At 38.5% G+C, this 20668-nt stretch overlaps 1 protein-coding gene across 3 annotated transcripts in view; it reads left to right on the plus strand.

Moving 5' to 3' along the window:
- The window catches only part of NRP1 (neuropilin 1), a 141957-nt gene that overhangs the window by 37206 nt on the left and 84083 nt on the right, over positions 1 to 20668 (plus strand). For all 3 annotated transcript variants that reach the window (XM_008052551.2, XM_021709759.1, XM_021709760.1), the window contains exon 3: positions 20235 to 20416. In XM_008052551.2, the coding sequence (XP_008050742.1) occupies positions 20235 to 20416 (182 nt within the window). The remainder of the gene's footprint in view (positions 1 to 20234; positions 20417 to 20668) is intronic.

Consider the following 20668-nt stretch of genomic DNA (forward strand, 5'->3'; position numbering starts at 1 on the left):
ATCAAAAATTGTATATTTGTGTCTATTTTATGCACTCCTACTAATTTCTTCCTGCAGTCTAGGCTTCCACAACCCATTTTGTTTAGTATTGCACTATGGTTGCTGTTGTTCGTAGTTGTCTGGAAAAGTCTTGTCTCCAAATTACAGTGGCTTTCTTTTTCTTGCCCCGAAGCAGCAAATGATGGGAGAAATATGTGTTTGTTTCTATTCTTCAGAGTAAGAGCTGCCTCAAGCGTAAAATTCTCAGCCCTCTCGTTTAATCCAAATGCAATGAGTCACACAGTGAATACGAACCACGGGCTGCGTACCATGGGGATTGTGCAAGTTAAATTAATTTTTAGAACCAGATTGTATTAGTTAAGCCTAGGATCCTAATTTGTGCTGACAAAAATGTCAGATAAGCCTACCAAGGTGCCCAAGACTTACTGCCCAGATAATTTGAACTTGATAGTTTTATGGATTGGTTTGTATCTAAAAAGCAGGCAGCTTTTAAAAGCCCTGAATAAAGGTTGCTTTCTGTGGACACCTACAGCGTGACTATTTATAAAAGTACCCAATCATTTTTCCCCTCCTAAAAGTGCTATTGGCAGAATGAGGCTTGGTATTTAATCCATAACCCGCTATGCACTGCACCCTACAGTGGTAAAGAACACACAGAGCCAGAAGAAAGAGATCAAGAAAGCATTAAAAATGTCAGGCCACAAGACCATGTTTAAATTATTAGGTGAGATGCCGTCTTGCATTTAACAATGGCCCAGCACACCTTGAGGCCCAACTTCCTCTCTACTGGGATGTTTTGATGGGTTATTGCAGACTGTTCCAAAAGTGAATTTCAGTTTGTTTCAAAAGCATTTTCCAGTAAAGAGGAGTGACTCCCGTATCTCGTTTGTGAATCTTGATGTAATAATCAGAGGTAATTGAAGCGTGCACAAGCCACAGGGACGCGTGACATGTTTCTCAACAAGTATTGACTGATATGAAACTAATTTAACAAAAACTGGAAATCGGACTCCTCTGAGAAGTCAGGCACAGAATAACAGGGTCTGTCGCAATTGCTTTGAGTTTGACTTAAGAAATGCATGTCCAGATTTCCTTACCTTTTTTGAAGGTGCAAGTTACTGACAGGCAGGATTGTGACCCAATGACTAGAGCTAATCATCTGACCACTAGAATTAATCATTTGTCAGTTCTGTGGTTTGTATTCACCAGGGTCAGTCATCCCCACGTGCTTTGGTAGCTCCAATGGATAACAAAATCTCTTGGTAACAGAAGCACACAAAGTGAACTTCAGATGGCAACATTTGTGCAAACTAGCACAGGTTTGAAACTTTATTCTGCAGATTAATCTTCCTTAGATAAGGTTGTCATTTATGCTTAGGCTTATATACAATATATGTACTTATGGACATATCTCATACAGTCATTGTCTACATCGTCAGGTTGCAAAGTGACTGCTGGATTTATGCTCCATTTCAATGAAAGTTAGATACTAAAAAGGAGAAATGAATGAACAAAACCTGTAATTTACATCTCTAAGCTGTAGGAGAGACCAAGATTATTAAAGCAGGGCACACTATTCTCCTTAGCCTCTGGGTTTAAAGTCGGGGGGGTGGGGAGGGGTGGGGGGTGAAAAGCATTTATAGATAGGAATTTGAAATTCAAATGAAGGACCAAGTAGTCAGTCTAAAATGTTGACCTGACCTCCACAGATATTGACCTTAAGTACAAAAGGTGGTGGATTTTTATTTTCATGCAGAAAGAAAAGAGAATGAATTGTGTGTGGTGCACTCAGGAGATTAGTGATAAAGATAGAGGTAGGAAACCTTTGATGCTGTTACTTAATTGAAGGAAGGAGAAGAGAGAGATAATGCAAGGAGAGAATATAACCAGGAGAATAATTAACAGCTTCGTTAGGCAAAACTTACCATTTGTGTGTTTCTAACACCCTCTCATGTCAGCTGGCTTGAGACTTTATGAGGAGCAAGTTTCTTTTTAAAGATCTTAAATTGCTGCTTTCCCACAAACAATTTGAAATGTGTAAATTTCACTCTTATCCATAACACCACCAGGGACTGGCAGAAAAGTTGAGATCCAAGCATTTTATTTTCTAAACAGCAATTTTGAAGACACGGGCCTCGTTAGAGCTATCATTCACCTGTGGAAACTGAGACAGATAGGATTGATAGAAGCACCTAGGGATTTATAGACGTAATACCTATTATCACTAATAGGCATTAGGTAACTAAATCCCAGAACGTCTAGATGAGACTATGCCCCTAAGTATTTGGCCTGCTCTTGTGAAGAGATGTTGTTGTCATTGTGGCTGCTTTAATAAGGTTTAATATAATTGGAACCAAAGCAGCACACACGATGCCTTGAATTTTCACAAAAGTGATTTATGTGATTTGTTGAAAAAAATTCTGAAGGTATAAGGTGTTTTCTTCCAGAACTATTTGCTAAACAATTTAGAAGATTTGGTTTAAATGTTGGGTCACAGTATGAATATAACATAGTTTGACTACCTGGGTTATGTGTTGTTTGTTTTAGTTTTTCTTATTGATTTATTTTCTCAACAAGCATGAACTTATTTTTAAGGAAACACTATTGTTTTTGATTATCAGAAAAATTCAAGGTAAAAAGACGTATTTTCTACCTACAAGAAGTATAAATTTTATTAGGGGAATAAACAAGACATAGCAATATCACACAAGTAATTCCAGTGCAGTATTTGGCAAATTTTAATTACTCGGTCTCCACCTTATAATGAAGGGTTTTGCAAACTCAAGTGAAACAGGTGATTGAGTACAAGAAGAGCTTCACAAAATAAATGAACCTTGTGTCGGCTTTGAAAGAACAGGATTTGAATCAGCAGAAATGAAAAAGAGAAACTTCTAGGAAAGAGATGCCAGAAAAATTCTGTGTCGTATCCTTAGATGAAGGTCATCAGGGCAACTGCCTCTGGCCTTCAGAAGAACTAACACGAACCCAAGGATGGTAACTGGGCAGGGACTCGGGGCAGAAACCCACAGGACTGTCCAGGGGATGCCTCTTTCTGTTTGTGCTTTAAAAAGAAAACCCTGCAGCTAACACCTGGACATATATTTCACCTCCAAATTTCCCTTTGTAATTTTCACTTTACCCTGCCATTTATCTACCAGGACCCATATTTTATCTTTTCTCTTCACTAAGACCACCATCAGAGTTCATTTTAACCAGATTTAGATGGCATTCTTTACAAAGAAGGAAACGCACTGTCATTTGCAGCCCAGAAAAACTTAGGTTCACACCTTAACCTAGAGACAGCTATGAGATTGTGGAAGGGTATATGTGCTCCAGAGACTACGGCAGACATGCTGCTATAGAAATGGCCTCAAATTATATTCGACTGGTACAACTTCCGTTTCTTTTACCTTCTCCATAGCACACATGCTATTGATTTACTTCCTAGCCACTAGAAGCCAGATCTAGACCCAAGGATGAGGAGTTGGCTCCTTCTTTTACTGCAGACACTTCTGTAGGACTCTGGATGAAGCATTCAGGAATTAATTCAGCCAACGTACTAGTCAATTCAGTAAAGAACTGCCCATGAAACCAGTGGCTTAACAAATTGACTAGCTGTCCCAATAGTGATGTGAGCACAGTAGTGAAGTAGACACAGGTAATAGGGCTACCTGGTCACTCTCTTTCTAATACTATGAAATGATGACCAACATAAAAGCTCTCTTGGCTTTTCAGAAAAGAGGGCTACATGAATATACACTATTACTACATTTTCACCCAAATTATATATATATCACACATGCTAAGAATACTTTCATCTTTAATTGCAAAGTATAATGGGAGTCAAAATCAAAGCTTTTGCTAGTAGTCTTCTACTGTTTATATGGAAAATTTTCATGGAAGAAATCAATATTATTACTGTTTAAACATTTGCACAGCCTGTGTTTAACATGTCTGTCACACATTAAAGTGAAAGCATTTTTGAAGACATTGGATTTAAAGAAGAAAAATTAGAAAAACATCAAGTTGAAGTTATTATTTTTAATGATTGCCAAATCCAACATTATTTCTGCTTCAGTAGTATTTGAACTGTTAACCTGTGTTTCTGAGTGTATATTTGTCAGTGAAAGGGAGAAATTCCTTAGTAAGTAATTGATACAAAGGCCATTTGACTTCTAAATTTACAAAGCCTATTTTAAAGTTAAAAAATGTGAAGGTTATGTGTGTGTTTAATTAGTGAAAATGGGGTATTTTGCCTGTGTCTGGAAAGGAGGATTATTAGAATTTGAGTCATTAAGAAAAGTATTCCGAATCAATGACATTTTTACAGTGCAGCAATAATATTACTACATTAAACACACACACAAATGTTAAATGGACTATAGGATTTGGAATGAAATTACATAGTAGCATTAGGGTGAAGGAAAAGAAAATTCAACATAGAAATTAAACAGTTACAAAAATAGGCATGTTCTCTGGCCAGAATCTGGAGTTCTTGGCTGGCATGCCTAGTCTATAAAAGAAAAATCAGCAGAATAAGTTAATTTTTTCGCCTGTGGCATCAGAAAACCAACCCTCGAAATAGATGTGGAAAATGCCTATGTTAAAAAATTGTCACCCACATATTTCTCTGGTGCTTGTCTCCCGAGCACACTGATGGGAGACCTGGATAGCCCTTCCTTCCACCCTGCACCTGCCTCCATTTCCTGAATCTTCACTCCAAAGAGCAATGGGAATGTTTTCATTCCCATGACAAGGCTGTACCTCTAGATTGCTCAATCTGAAATCAACAAGAAGGGCAGCAGCTGGAGGGTGTAGACATAGAAGGAGAAGGAAGCCATAGAAAGGTTTAGAACTCAGAGGAGAATAGAAGCCTATCCTTCCCACTGTGGCACGGACACAGGCTTCCAACACCTCACAGAACCTTGACAGACAAACACACACTTTACAAAGTGCTTGACATCCCAGTTTTGCTGAAATAATGACATCTCAACAACTTTTGTGCAGTTAGAGGAAGGATGTCTTTGCTTATCTGTGTGTGTGCCTTTTTTATTTTTTAGGTGCCAGTCTAATAAATGAGTTCTTTAAAATTTTCTCTTCTCACAATGCCATAAAAGTTATTGAGACTCATCGTGGGGAAGTAAAATTTAGGGGCAGATAATTGCAGGGCTATCATGTAGAAGATGAATTAAATGCAGTCTTGGGATCAATGTGTTGGTGAGATGTTAAATGCTGAAGAAACATTTGTTGAGGAAACAAATCCAAGGCAAAGAAAGAAATACTTGGTGCCAAAGATGGCATGAGCCCCCCTGTCTAGACTCAGAACATTTCTACTTCTTGTATGTTTTAGAGCAAGACTGAGTAGTCCCATGGTAAGAATCTCACATTAGAAGTGCATGCTAATGACTCTTTTCATCATTTCCTGAAAAAAATGAGATGTCATGGTTTGTCTTGCATCAGAATACAGTGGAAAGTTCTCATTCTTTTATTAACTGGATTTGAAATATTGTTCTGGAATTCTATTTTCTCGTCTATAAAATGCAATATTGGTCTCTTATCTCTTACTTACTATAAAGTGTTGCTTATTTGTATTCATTTTAGTCACCTTAACTCTAAGTAGTAAAACCAAGACATTCTTGACTCCTGCTCTCAGAGAGAGAAATTAAAGTACATGAAGTGCATTTGTCAGCCTCGGTTGAGCTCCTTTTACCAAGTATAGGCAGTAGGTATCAGCATTGTACTTGTTTAGCCAGAAACAGTTGCTAAAACAGTTTCCCAAAGCACTGGTTCAAATTAAATCCCTAGCATTTAAGGCAGAATGAGAGAAGGAACTAGGTTGCCAAATTTATCTCTGTCTTCTCAAATTTATGTCATCATCTACAAAGTTGATTCCCTCACTGAAATTTTTATTGCTTCTGATCTGTGCCTAGTGCAAAGTAAGTGACTTTTCAAAATGACACATAGAAAGTACTTATGATGGCACTAATTCCATAAGTATTATGTAGTAAAAGAGTCTTGTGATCAATGAGATTGGTAGATGTTGGGTTAAGCCAAGTTAAATCAAGTTTTCATAACTATGGGACTTCTCAGAGCCTTTAATATGCTGATATATATTGTGACTATTCACAAAAAGAATATTATTCACAGCATTTTCCAAATGATTTTGGGAAAAAAACCCACATTTTTTTCCTTGAAGCATTTTATAAGACTAGTATTCTGGGGTACACATTTTAGGAAATCCAGTACTGTACTATTTCTACTTCTTACTTTAAAAAAAAAGTAATTAAAACAGATTAGAAAGTGATGAAAACAATAATAATGTGATCTAGGTAACTTGCCCTAATTAGAGGAAAATGATCAGAATTAATGACATATATGAAATATGGGGTATTTTTTAGTTATATGACCATTTTAAGAACTTGCAAATACTTTTAATAAGTATCCACTGGAAAGATTCCCAAAAGGTCTGTTTTATTGTACATTCATAAGAAAGCACTAATTTGCCTCCAAATAATTCAAGAACTAAGATGCTGAAAAGCTGACTATACTATCAATTCTACACTATCAGTTCTCTTAATACACTTCTATTCTTAGATAAAATGTAGTCAACTTTAGCCCTCTACATTAAAGGCATTCAAAGAATTTAAGCTGCTTAAATATAGTGAAAAGTAAAATCCTTTTATATATATTCTGGTTTTTAACTAAAAAAAAAAAAAATCCTCTTCCATCATGGAATAATCAAAGAAGATAAAGCACGACTTTCTTTCCTTTGCCTACCTGTCTTGTTTTTACAGCTGAGTCTTTATTATTATCAGGGGAAGCTTTTTATACCTTTCTCTTGCTTATATCGTGCTTAGGAGAAGAGTACATTTGGGCATGCTTCCCTTATGCTGCATTTTATTTTAGCAAACTTGACCATATTTCTTTTTATTCTTCCTGTTAAACTTTCCATAAATATATCCTGGGATTGAGGGGCACTTAGGTGGTAGGATGGGGGTTTTATGTTCTCATGGTTGAGATAGTTGAGTTAAATCCATGTTCCCACCACAGCGCCCATTGCAGGCTGCCCCTTTATGTGGTCATATGGTTAAGCTTAGCTGACATGGCGCTCCTGCTCTTATGCTACTGGCAATGTTTATGGCCACTGCCTTCCTTTCTTCTAAACACACAATTACTCCTTAAGGTACATATAAATCACAGGCCACCAGGTCATTAAACTCTTTCTTCTCTCCATGAGCTTGTTTCTAACACAGAGATAGTTAAAGTCTTGCCACACACCAATTAATTGCTCACTCTAAGGCAAGTCAATGAAAAGCAAAACAGAATGTAAACTACTGGTTAGACAACAGCCAATAATTCTCTGAATATTTTGTGTTCAACTGAGTTGCATGCTGTCATATGGAAAAACAGCCCTAGTTGGCTGAAGTACTGTATGTCCAGATATATTTCTCATTACAAATTACTCACTGCATTGCAAATTGATTTTGGACATATAGAGCATATTTGCTAGGGTGGTAAAACTGTTAGTAGACCAGTAGTCTGCAGCCGATACATCCACCCTCTGACTTAATAGAATTTCAAATAATGAAAAAGGACAAATACTTTATGCATGAACACATTAGACTCTAAAGACGATTTGCAGCAAATGGTATGGTTTTTTCAGTAAGCATTGGAGATTAAAGAAAAGGAAGATCTCTCTATCATATGATCTGTTTTTTTCACATACATTTCACTATGTGAAATTCATTAGCATCGTTCATACATGAGGACCATATCAAAAAGATTCATGTTTCTTGGTTGTAGTTAGCTTAGTGGTTTGTACTTTAAGGAAACTGGAAGGGTCTACTGCACAGAATAGCACAGTTTTCACTTGGGTCAGTGCCCACTGCCCATCCTAAAATTCACCTCAACCTTTCTTTTAATATTGAAGTCACTAAAATGAAGAGGCACCTAATTGTGTCAATAGGCCTATTTTTCTTTAGCATTTTTTGCTTTCCCCTTTTTTCAGAAAAGATGACTGGGTATGTCAGGACAAGGGACTTCCCTCATCCAGAATGAATAATCTCACCTACTTGATGCTGACAATATTCTGCGGTAATTACTGGGGGGAAAAAAAACTTTAAAAAACACATATTTGCCAACTTTAATTCCTGCAGCTCTGATTAGCAAACTACCTAGGTCCTTACTGAGTAATTACTAATTAATTAGAAGGATTTTTTTAAAACCCTTAAAATTAGCAATTAAGTCCCATAGTCTGCATCATTTATTTCTTTTTTTCCAAACAATTAAAAAAGAAAATCTGAGGATTATGATTCTGTGATGCTGTAAGACAGAGTCACTGCCTTTCCACAACTGGAAATTACACCCCAGCGTTTCTACTCATACCAATTAAAGGGGCTTTCAGAGCAAATCCAGCACTCTACATTAATAGCACTAATACAACTGCAGATCATTAAATCAGTCGGGTACATCAATGGAAGCACTTAATGATTTCATGATTTTTTTTAAAAAAAACATACCAAGGTATACATAAATTGCTTTCTTGAACTCCCATTATTGACAATGGCTTTAATTTATTAATTCTTGGCAGTTGTACTAGGGGCAAGACCTACTGTCATTCTAAATAATATTTTCAGAATATCAGGTAATGGTCAAATTCTGATGAGTAACCAGTCATCTGCTAAGTGGTAGAGTTTCCTGGGAGATGACAATCATGAAATTTCTTGGACTGCCTGAACTACAGCTTGCTTTGAACTGGATTCAAACATGTTGGAACTACATTTTGGAAAGCAAAGCTGTGGTCCAGTCCATTTCACTTTCTATGTATTTGTCTTTTTCCTTCTATCCATACTCTAATTTCACGTGGAAAGGGATCATCAAGCCCCTTCAAAGTTCATTATATATATTATGCCACTTAATCTTCTCTGTGATTCTGCAAGTTAATTATCATTTTGCCCATTTTATAGACAGCCACGAAGACTTACAGAAGTTAGTTAAGGGACTCCCAGGGCACCCATCTAGTCAATGACAGAGTGTGGGGATGAATTGATTCAGATCACAGTCATCCAGTTTTGACGAACTTGAGTGCCAGATGTCAGGCAGTTGTCAACTCCTTGCCTCACTGACCCCCTTGACACTTGGTGGGGTATCAAAGATGGTGACCCTTCTTAATGGAGAAGACTCCTTTTTGATCAAAGGTGCAGGAGTGGCTTTTGTGCTTGAGGGCAGGAACCAGAACACAGTTCTTAGAGCCCCAACACTGTCTCTGCAAGACCATGATATAAGAGACTCAGAAAAAGGAAAAAGAAAAAAATTGTTCACTTTGGAAGGCTGAGGGGAGAGGGGTGAAGAGAAGATAATATTCTTTTTAGTTGTTTATTTTTTGAGAGATCTCCTTCTGTTGCCCAGACTGGAGTACAGTAGAACGATCGTGGCTCACCACAGCCCTGAGCTCCTAGGCTCAAGCAATCCTTCCACCTCAGCTTCCTGAGTAGCTGGGACTACAGGCATGTGCCACCACGCCCAGCTAATTTTTTCATTTTTTTTGTGGAGACAAGGTCTCCCTATATTGCCCAAACTGGTCTTGAACTCTGGGGCTCTGGCAGTCCTTCCGCCTCAGCCTCCCAGAGTGCTAGGGTTACAGACGTGAGCCACTGTATCTGCCTGAGAATATTCTTTATAGGGGGATAAAAAACTTAAAGATATAAGGATGTAAAGTCAATAAGAAGGAAGGAAATGCTGGGCGTGGTGGCTCAAGCCTGTAATCCCAGCACTTTGGGAGGCTGAGGCAAGGGAATTGCCTGAGCCCACGGGTTCAAGAATGACCTGGGCAATTTGGTGAGACCTCATCCTGATAATAAATCAAAAAATTAGCTGGGCGTGGTAGCACACACCTGTAGTTCCAGCTACTTGGAAGACTGAGGCAAAAGGATCGCTGGAGCCCAACATGTTGATGCTGGGGTGGCTGTGAGCATGCCACTGCATTCCAGCCTGGGCAATGGAGTGGGACTCCAACTCAAAAAAAAAAAAAAAAAAAAAGGAGGAAGGAAATGTTTCCAAAATGCTCCCTCTATCACTTCTTGATGGCTTGAACTTCTATATAAACCCATCTTGAGACAATTCATAAAAATAATTCTTTTTTTCTCCTGAAGAACAGCAGAAAGTTGGCAAGAAGTAAACATTTTCTGTGAAATGGGGAGGTGAACAAGTTGTAAATGATGTTAATATCTTCCAGATGGCACAGTTTTACTTGGGAATTGAATTTATTGTAATTAAAGGCATGTGAATTTTCTATAAATACTGAACTTTGCAAGTCTGACACTAGAAGACTCCATCACTTCTGGGGCAGAGTTATTTTAAGGGAGGTGTTCCTTCCCTTCCATTTAAAATTCATCTTTGGTTTTTGTAATCTGAGTTAAATCAGAGAAATATTTTTCCCATGTGAAAGGTTGTTTTTTTTTAATCTTCCTTGCCAATAAATCTTAATTAGGAAGTGAAATTCCTCTAAAACAAGAAATTTAGATTCCACATATTTTCCATTAAAATTATATATTTTCATCATTATTTTACACCACATGTCTTGAATTCTTTTATATATTTATTTTGGAATTAAGCTATTATCACTTTTCTGTCACTAGACGTGTGTGTTGAGAAGTCTTGGAATTTCTGTTTTCGCTTCGATCAGGAGAGTGTGGCTCAATCCATAGTTCTGCTTTCCTTTTCGTTATGAGAGATGGAAACGCCGTAGGCCCCAGGCTTTCCAACCAACAGACAAGAGTGGTGTGAGAACATTGACATGGCCTGTTTCACAATCCTGCCCTTGACCTTCCCATGGCCCTTACTACTCTTCACTCTATCAGGTGATGTATGTGGATGACCCCTACTGCCTCTGGTACCTATGACAGCTTTTGAGCTCCACGTGGCCTCCAGAACTTGGTCTGTGTGGTTGGCAGAATTTTAAGAGGGTCCCCAAGACCCCAGCTCCTGGTGTACACACAACTTTTCCCAGTTTTCAGTCAAACACTAATCTAGGGGCTGCTGCTAAAGGGTTGGTGTAGATTTAATTAAGGTACCAAATCACCTGACCTCAGGAAAGGCCGATTATAGTGGGTGAGCATGACTTCACCAGGTGAAACTTTAAAAGGGGCTGAGCTTTTCTAGAAGTGTTTTGAAACCAGAGGAGAATTTGATGTGAGGGAGAGTCTCCGTTGCTGGCTCTAAAGGTGGCAGGCTTTGATAGTACCCCCAGCTAGCTTTCCAGTGAGGAAAGCCTTGCAACTGCAAGAACAAGATCTCAGCCATGGGGGTGTGAGATTCCACAAGGATCCCAAGCTCCAGATGAGAGGACACTTCAGCTTCTGTCCTCTGATACCCCGAGCAGAGAATCTAGCCAGGCCATGTCAGACTTCTGACCTATGGAACTGTGAGATAACGTATGTGAGTCATTTTGAGCCAGGAAGTTTGTATAATTTGTTGCTCTGCAATAGGAACCTAGTAGTCTGTCACTTGCTAAACGTTTATTGCCTCAGTCTCTCCTTCAAAGTTCGTGTTGACTAGCCATCACCCATTATAGACCTCATATTCTTTCACACAATTATTATCCCTTTGCATCAGTACAATGAAAGCCATTTACAGTCTCTTTCCTTTTCTTATAAAACTTTTTTCTTTAATATTTTCTTTTTTCATGTATGTAATTAATACCTTGTTTCCTGAGACTATAAACTCTTGTGCCTGACATGACTAACCAATTAATCATCTGTTTTCCATAGCCACAATCAAAATTATTGATAGACATGATTATGACCCTGAGGCATTACAAAAGCTTGAAGGTTACATTTTTAAAAATTGTGATATTATGAACTTTACTGTATTTTAATGGTTAAAGAACTGGTTGTCTGAGTCTGACTCATGTGGAAAGCTTTCCTAACTTAATTAGAGGGCCTATATTGTGAGAAAGGTATTAGGTGGACAATATAGGGTTGGAATTTCTCAGAAGAGAATTATCTGGAAGTGTGTGGACAAGCTTGTGGGCTAATACTGGGTAGACTTTTGAGAAGAAAAATGGCATAAGAAAAGACAAAAGTTTCTGCAGTCTTTTTTAGCTCCAAGAGAGGAAAGGGGTTAGTATCTTGTTTATAATCAATGAAGCTGTTGCAGGAGAGAGAATTTAGCTTAAGCATATCCAGCAACCACTAGTGACTCTGGTCTCTTTAGCACTGGGCTCTTCCCAGCTCTGTAGTATGAGTTCAACCTGCCCAGAGAGTGTGTACTCTTTTTGAAGCTATACAGACAGAAAAAACCTTGGTCCCTCAGGGTTTTTCTGTCAATTGAATTCCTTCACCAATCTTACCATGGAAGATGGAACCCGAGTTTCCGTGATAAGATTGGTGAAGGAAGCCGGGCTCGGTGGCTCAGCCTGTAATCCTGTGCCTTTGGGAGGCTGAGATGAGTGGATTGCCTGAGCCTGCGGGTTTGAGACCCGCCTGGGCAGGCGAGACCTCATCTCTACAATAAATCAAAAAAAAAATTAGCCGGGCGTGGTAGCACACACCTGTAATTCCAGCTACTTGGAAAGCTGAGGTGGAAGGATCACCGGAGCCCAGCAGGTCAAGTCTGCGATGGCCAGGAGCGACCACTGCAGTCCAGTCTGGGTGACAGAGTGAGACTCCAACTCAAAAAAAAAAAAAAGATTGAAGGAATTCAATGGTGGGAAAATAGAAATGCGGCTGAAATAATCACTCTTCTACTCAAATGAATGGGGTTGCCCATTCAGATGTCATTGATAGTTATCCCAACAGAAAAAAAATATTGCCTTACACCCTGACATATTACTTGCCGTAAATACACATAAACACATAACAAAGTATAGAAGTAGTAAAACTATGACTTAGAAGTTAGATTTGTGGGTGTGTTGAAAGACTACTAGAAGTGAGAAAAACTGAGTTATAGCTAGTGTCATAATGTGTAAAAATGAGCCCTGGATCAAAGAAAAATGTCCCACAATCCTGCTTATATTATACAGAGCACATATTGGAAGATAGTTATATAAATGAATGAACGGCTAAATAAACAAAATACATGTGAAAAAGTTTTTAGAAAGGAAAAAATTACTTTAGAAATATGCTTGGAAGGATAACTTGACAATATAGTAAGGCAATATTATGTCTGTAGCATATTTTAAGTTTCAAATTTTGTACAGATTTAGAATGGCTTTCACAGAAATTTGGCATTTGACCACAGGCTAGGAGCTGGGAGGACAACAGCCAGGTCATGGTCCCAGCCTCTCTGTCTCCTGGAAAAAGATCTAGGAATTTCCTGGCAATACCCTCAGACCCAGGCCCTGTCCCTGCTCTGGATCTGGGAAACAATCACCCAGACTGGCCATGGTGCTGGCTGGGACAGAGTGGCTACCCTTCCCCCTTAGTCATCACGAGGAGTGGATAGGCCTGCCTGGCTCAGGTTCCACTCTGCTCTGTGTTCACTGGGACTACCTGTGTTCAGGCCCAGAGTGCTGGCAGTAGGAAGGAAGCAGAATGGCAGCCACTGTGCAGCACCCTTCTGCAGCCAGACTCATTTTACCTCTTTTGTCCAGGTCGGGCTTGGGTTCTAGTCATGGGGTCCCTGAACATCCCCCAGAGCAGGAGGACAAAGACACCTCTGGCAGGAAGCCCATTTGGTAAGACCCGCCGGAGACCGAAAACTTTCTGTCTGTCTCTCTCTCTCTCTCTCTCTCTCTCTCTCTCTCTCTCTCTCTCTCTCTCTCTCTGTCACACACACGCACGCACGCACGCACGCGCGCATATATATCTTTTGTCCATACCAAGGCGCCTGTTTCTATAGCTCTAGGAATACAGTTAAGAAAAATCAGTAAGGTATTATTAGTTGATGAGGCAATTTTCTAGCAACAATAACCAGTTTTTAAAAATGAATTTCCTGCTGCAAATGACTGATTCTAAAATAAGGCCATATTTACCCCCCATACCCCAAAAAAGTGTGAAAGGTAGTAGTGAACAGATACTGAAATCAAGTTTTCTCCAAAGTAGGCAATATTAAGAGGTTAGAAATTATTTCACAAAGCTTCCCCAGCTCTGGACTCCTTCTGGGATGATACCACCTGCTTACTATCATTCTAGGATCACTGTAAAGACTACACAAGACAATACATTTGCGAGTACTCTGTGGCATGGATATCACTGTATATTGTCAAGTATTATTATCAGCCTTTCAGAAAGCAAGAATCCAAATCTGATTAATTTTAACTTTCTAGTACAAAAAAAAAAATCACACAGAGTCTCATTAATCCAGTGGTTTAAAAAGGTGGGCAGGGGGCAGTCTTTGTTTTACTTCCAAATTAAACATTATAAGACAATGCTTTCTGACCAAGAAATATATAATTGTTAAGGAATGAAAACAGGTATTGATTTGTGGCTTTATCATGTTGGTAGTTAGGGCTTTTCAAAATAATTTCTATCCAATTATAATGGAACACTTATCCACTGCAAAAATCTTGAAAAATACAAAAATAAATAAAGAACATAATCTCACTACCCAGTGATAACTACTTAACAGCTTGGTCTATTTCCTTCATTTCTTTTTCTACACAAAATAATTGAGAATATACATTGTATATAGGTTTTATATTCTGATTTTTCACTTATAAGCATTTTTCCTATGCTGTAAAAAAACTTTTGGTAAACATACTTTTTAGTGGTTGAATAATATTCCTTCTATAAATGTACATGAGTATCTGACATTATGCTGGATTATTTCCTTAGAATAGATTTCTAAAAAATGCTCTTACTGTGTAAGAGGCTATGACCATCATAAGGCTTTTTCATACATCATGATGAGAAAACTTTCAAGCAAGCCAAAATCGTTAGGGAGTGAATCTCATGTAAAATCACTCAGAAACACAGATGTAGACTAATTGGCTCCTCCCAGCTCCGTCATTGTATATTTTTATTTCCAAATCCTCTTTCTAATTCTCTGGGAGAAAATCTGTTCTCTTCTGGGGGATATGTAAGGTAATTATTGGACGGCAGCACAGCAATCGTTTACAGGTTGTTCAGTTGGAATAACTATTAATGCCTTGTGCAAAATAAACCAAAGAGCCACAGAAACACATTTTTTTGCAGGTGAAAATGATGTTAGCCAACATAATTTCTCACTCCAGTTTATGATGTCAGGTATCGTATTTCTCCGTTATTAATGAACATGTGCTCGTGGGGGTAGATCCTCTTGGAAGGAGATTAAAAAGACACCACCACCTAAAACCCCTCTTCCTAATAATGTGAGAACGCCCAGAAGACTTAGGGGGCTGGTACAGTAGCTCACTGTATCAGGCAACACCCTGTGGAGGATTAGCTTTCTTTCCATTAATGGGCTCCACCATTGAGAGTCAGGGGTCATTTGTACTCGCAAGAGAAAACCCGACTTAAGAAAAGGATGCTGTTTGTCTGTTCAGCACCACATACCTATAAAGCCTCGGAAACTGCTCTGTAGTGACTGAATACATTTCTCATTTTCCCATCACTTTTTCCCCTACTTGGCCATTTTCCTAAAACCATAATTCGAAGTTTCCAAAAGAAAAAAAATAATCTGTGGGTAATCCTTTCAAGAGTCATTAGAAAGAGCTCTTTATTCTTTTATCATTCTTATGGGAGACCTAACTTGAGATTACTATAAGGATTCAGAATGTTTCACCACACACATCTACCTAGGAAGGATGAGTGTGAGGAAATACATAAGCAAATATGCTGTTAGCTTGAGAAGCTTGGATTCTAAATCCAGGACAGTCATGAAATGAGCCATCTGGAGTATTCCATGGTTGTATATATACCACTTTGTCTTTATCCAGTCATCCGCTGATGGACACTTAGGTTGATTCCATATCTTTGCTATTGTGATTAGTACTGTGCAGAACAGACTAGAGCAGGGGTCTTTTTTAAATATAATGATTTGTTTTCCCTTGGATAAATATGCAGTAGTAGGATTGCTGGGTTGAATGGTAGTTCTATTTTTAACTTTGAGAAATCTCCATGCTGTTTTCCATAATGACTGCACTGATCTGCATTTCCAACAGTGTATGAGTGTTCCCCTTTCTCCACACCCTTGCCAACATCTGTTGTTTCTGGACTTTTTAATAATAGCCATTCTGACTGGTGTAAGATGGTATCTCATTGTGGTTTTAATTTGCATTTCTCTGATGATTGTAATGTTGCACTTGTTTTCATGGGTGTGTTGGCTGCTTGTATGTCTTCTTTGGAGAAATATCTGTTCAAGTCCCTTGCCCACCTTTCAGTGGGATTATTTACTTTTGTGTTATTGAGGTGTTTGAGTTCCTTGCAGATTCTAAATAGTTTTTTACATAGTTTGCAAAAATTTTCTCCCATTCTGTAGGTTGCCTGTTTACTCTGTCGATGATGATAATGATGATTACGACGATGACTGTTTTGCTATGTAGAGGCTTTTTAGTTTAATTAAGTCTCCTTTGTCTTGTTGCCTTTGTTACACCATGGAATACCACACAGTCATGAAAAGTAATGAAATTATGCCTTTTGCAGCAACATGGGTGGAACTAGAAAACAGAAAATCAAATAGCACATGTTCTTATCGGTGGAAGCTAAACAATAGGTACCCATGGGCGTAAACATCACAATAATAGATACTAGGGACTTCAAAAGGAGCAAGGGTGGGACAGGGTGAGAAAAATTACCTATTGGGTAAGCTGTTTACCATTTGGATGATGTATCCATTAAAAGCCCAAACCTCACTATTACACAATTTATGCCTGTGACAACCCTGTTCATGTACCCCCTGAATAGAATAATAATTTTCAAAAAGAGCCACCTGATATATTACATCCTGAAACTGTAGGAAAATACCTTTTAATTGCAAAAGGGTTAGGCCGATTTCTTTCTTTGCATTATATCTAGGAAATACACACCACTTTACCATCGTTAACACAGAGTGGGAAGGTTTTCAGGTAGAAAATTTAAGAAAAAAACAAGAAGTTGTCAAAGAAGGAGGGGTTGGTTATCATCCTAGTATTTAAAAATTTATATGACGTTGACATTCCCATGATGAGAAGCGGGAGGGTGAGGTCTGAGAGGGTCTTTCCTTTGTTAGGAGTCATGTCTGTGCTGTAAGCAGAGAGGAAGAGTCCCAGCTTCCAGACCCCTGCCTAGAAGGGTGGTGGCCTTTGGACCCCAGACACAGCCTCCTTGTTTGAGCAGGGACCCAAACAAACAGAGGAGTTGACTTTCCCATTCCTCCTCTAGCTTTTATGAATAAGATTCCACAAAGCAATTCCCAGCTCTCATCCAGCAGCTGGAACTCGGCGAATGAATGCAAGTCAAACAGGTGCCTTCATTTCCACCTTTGCAGGGCTCTGCTGTCGAGACTGGAGTTCTTGACATGCCAAGCAATGCCATGTTTGCCACACTGGCAGCAACAACAGAGCAATGTACAGCCGGCTGGGGGATCGAAATTTGCAAACTCAGTACCCCGGGCCTCAGGCCAATGCCGGCTGGGTGCGTTGCAGTGGTGACACATTGAGTCTCTAGGGAGGGGTGCTGGCACACCAGCTGCATCCCTGGCACCACGCTTGCCAGTGAGAAACTTACCGAGTGGAGCTGGTATCAACTCCAGAGGGAAACGCAAGCTGCTTCCTTAACTTCTTTGGCAACACTACCCTTTGCAACTTGTGTGCAGTGCACCCTCCTGAATATTTACAAGAACTGCTATTTGTGATACTCTTTGGGGCCCTGTTGGATGGTGCTCTGAAGGGAAGTGCTAAAATGACAGCAGCATTCCAGTTTACAAATGTAACTATAGTATTCCTGAATAATTCAGTTTCCTAAAATTGGCACTTAACTATACAATGACTTATCTCTTGCTGGGAAGGGATTCTAACTGTGTTCCCCCCCCCCCCCACATGTTTAAAAATAGCTTTTACTTTTGCCAAGAGGAGAGTCTAGTATTTACTACTGGAGGAAATGTGAATTGAAATACTAGCTTCTTTCCCTCTTGTAATTCACTGGCACTGTATTAGCAGAGTTCTCTACTACCTGGGAGAAAGGTATTCTCAACAGAAATGCCCTTCATTCTTCAGAAAGCCTGACCCACCTTTCTTATTCATGCCTGGAAGGAAACATGCACTAGCATTTGGCCACTTAGTATTCAGACCATGTCAAGATTCAAGTAAAAAGCCTATATTGCAGAGCTGGATGCACCGTCGCCAGGCCAAACACAGTCAACAGTTCAAATCACAGTTAAATTATAAGAAAGTGTGGGCGAAGCACGCAGACATGCCTTGTCAATGAAACAGTGGAGATAAAAGGAATTACTCGTACTCCAGAAATGCCTACTTGAGCAGCTTTAATGAATACAGAGATAGTGTTCTTTCCAACTGCCTCCCGTTGACTATAAAGGCTAGTTAGGATTTTGAACACAGTGCTTTCTTCCTCCTCCTCCTCCTCCCCCCTTCCTTTACTTCTCTTGTTCTTCCTTCCCCTTTCTTCCTCCCTCTTCCTCCTCCCTCCTTTCTCCTCCTCGTCCTCCTCCTGTTCCTCCCTCTTTTCCTCCCTCTCTCCTCCTCCATTACCTCCTCCTCCCTTGCCTTCTTTTAACATGCAAAGCATCTTCCAAAGTATTGAGAAATGAACAATTCCTCTGTGTATTTCTATAGTTCTATGAAGGGACAGCAATGTTAGCAGGCCAAGTGATTACTACTGGAAGCATCAGATGTAACAGAGGAAATGCAGTTAATATAATAATTCACATATGTTAATGCTTAGTTCCATCAATGTCAGCTTTATTTTCTTCTTGATATACACAAAGCTGGCACACGATTTTAACTGATGAGGTAATGTCATTTTTAATTTAGAGAGCCTTAAGCTGTCCACTTTAACTAGTGATATCATCTTTGCAGTTGTCTCTTGAGACTTTTTGTAAACATAAGTCATATGTCCTGGGCAGTTTGAGAAGGAATTGTTAGAGATGACATTGGTCATCATGAAGATTTCCCCACTTTGATCTGTTTTAAATTGCCAGATATAGTTTATGTTACTGCCATATTTTAGCCATTCCTGAAATTAATATATCCTAAGACTTTTGAACCAAATTAAACACAGAAATAAAATAAAATAAAGGTTTGAAATGAACCGATTGTAATGTTTTCATGTCATTTCTCGAAGAAAAATGGAAGACAAATCAGATTCTCTGGCTCCTTGGTGACTTAGTAAATAAAAAGAGAGGAAAGAACAAGACTCTAAGAAATATATAACATCAAATAAATAAAAACCTTCTTATTTTCCTGGGGGAATTAGTGTGTTAGTGGCAATTTTCTACATCTTAAAGATAAGTAAGGCCCAAGCATATCTGATATCTCAGTGTTTTTTTGACTAATATTTTACTGCCACATCCTTTATGAATTATCCCCTTGGTGTCATTATTAAGCCTGAATTTATTTTAATCTCATCACTTTGGTGATATCAAGTGTTTTATATTTCTTTTTCAAATGAAGACATTCCTTTAAAGATTCAGACTGGTGGATATAAACAAAGTTACTTTCCATTTTTAAATAAACTTTTTTCTTTGGAGAAATCATGCTCCATGATTCAAGTTTAGTTTGTGAATCTGTGTTTTCACCATTGGATGTGGAGACTGAGAGAGTTTTTTCTAAGAAGTCTGGAGTTCAGTGGAATTGAGTTAAATAGTAAAGAATCTGTTTATTATTCTGTGGCCATATGTTTAGAGGGTTCCTCACAGAAATCAAAGTATTGTTCATGGAGCACTCCAACCAAAGAGACATTTTGAATTCTTAAAAGAACTTCGCAGTTTGAAAAGAATGCATAGCATTATGTATTGACACCCCACCACCATAGACAAAGGAACACAATTTAATAATAGAGGATTGTGCTCATGAGATTTCTCTTTTTCTTGTTAATTGGTTACTTTAACTGAGATTGTCTGCAAGTATAATGGACACCATTATTCTTAATAGTTCTATGTTGCCAGATGATGTATACAGGCATGATGTAGTCCATTTTAATTATTTCATTTTGTAGATTTTTTTTTCCTTCATGTAATGCAGTAGTGAATACAGACAGCCCTTTTTTTTTTTTTTCTGTTTTTACTGACAGACTATGCTGGATAATATTGGTTTCTACAGTTTTGAAATTAAAAGAGTATATCTTGCCAACCTAATGTTTCCTTTCATGTTTGTGTACTAGGTATGATTATGTGGAAGTCATTGATGGAGAAAATGAAAATGGGCGTTTATGGGGAAAGTTCTGTGGAAAGATTGCCCCTTCTCCTGTAGTATCTTCAGGGCCATTTCTTTTTATCAAATTTGTCTCTGACTATGAAACACATGGTGCGGGATTTTCCATACGTTATGAAATTTTCAAGAGAGGTGAGTAACTTAAAGTAGAATATGTTGTGGCTAAATGTTCACTTAACATTGTTTGGATTCATGAAAGACAAAGTAATGCTTTTATCCTTTTGTAAAAAATTATGTATTTACATTGAAAGTGTTGGAAAAATACTTTGAATAAAGAAAAATTATCAATTGTATGGGGGAGGTATGTTTAAAATTGAAAAAAGTATTTTAGGAATCTAAATTGCATCATTCTCATGTGTTTATAATGAACATACTCCATAAAAC

This window comes from Carlito syrichta, unplaced genomic scaffold, assembly GCF_000164805.1.
Source record: "Carlito syrichta isolate Samal-C Ts95f unplaced genomic scaffold, Tarsius_syrichta-2.0.1 Scaffold280880, whole genome shotgun sequence".
Taxonomy (NCBI): domain Eukaryota; kingdom Metazoa; phylum Chordata; class Mammalia; order Primates; family Tarsiidae; genus Carlito; species Carlito syrichta.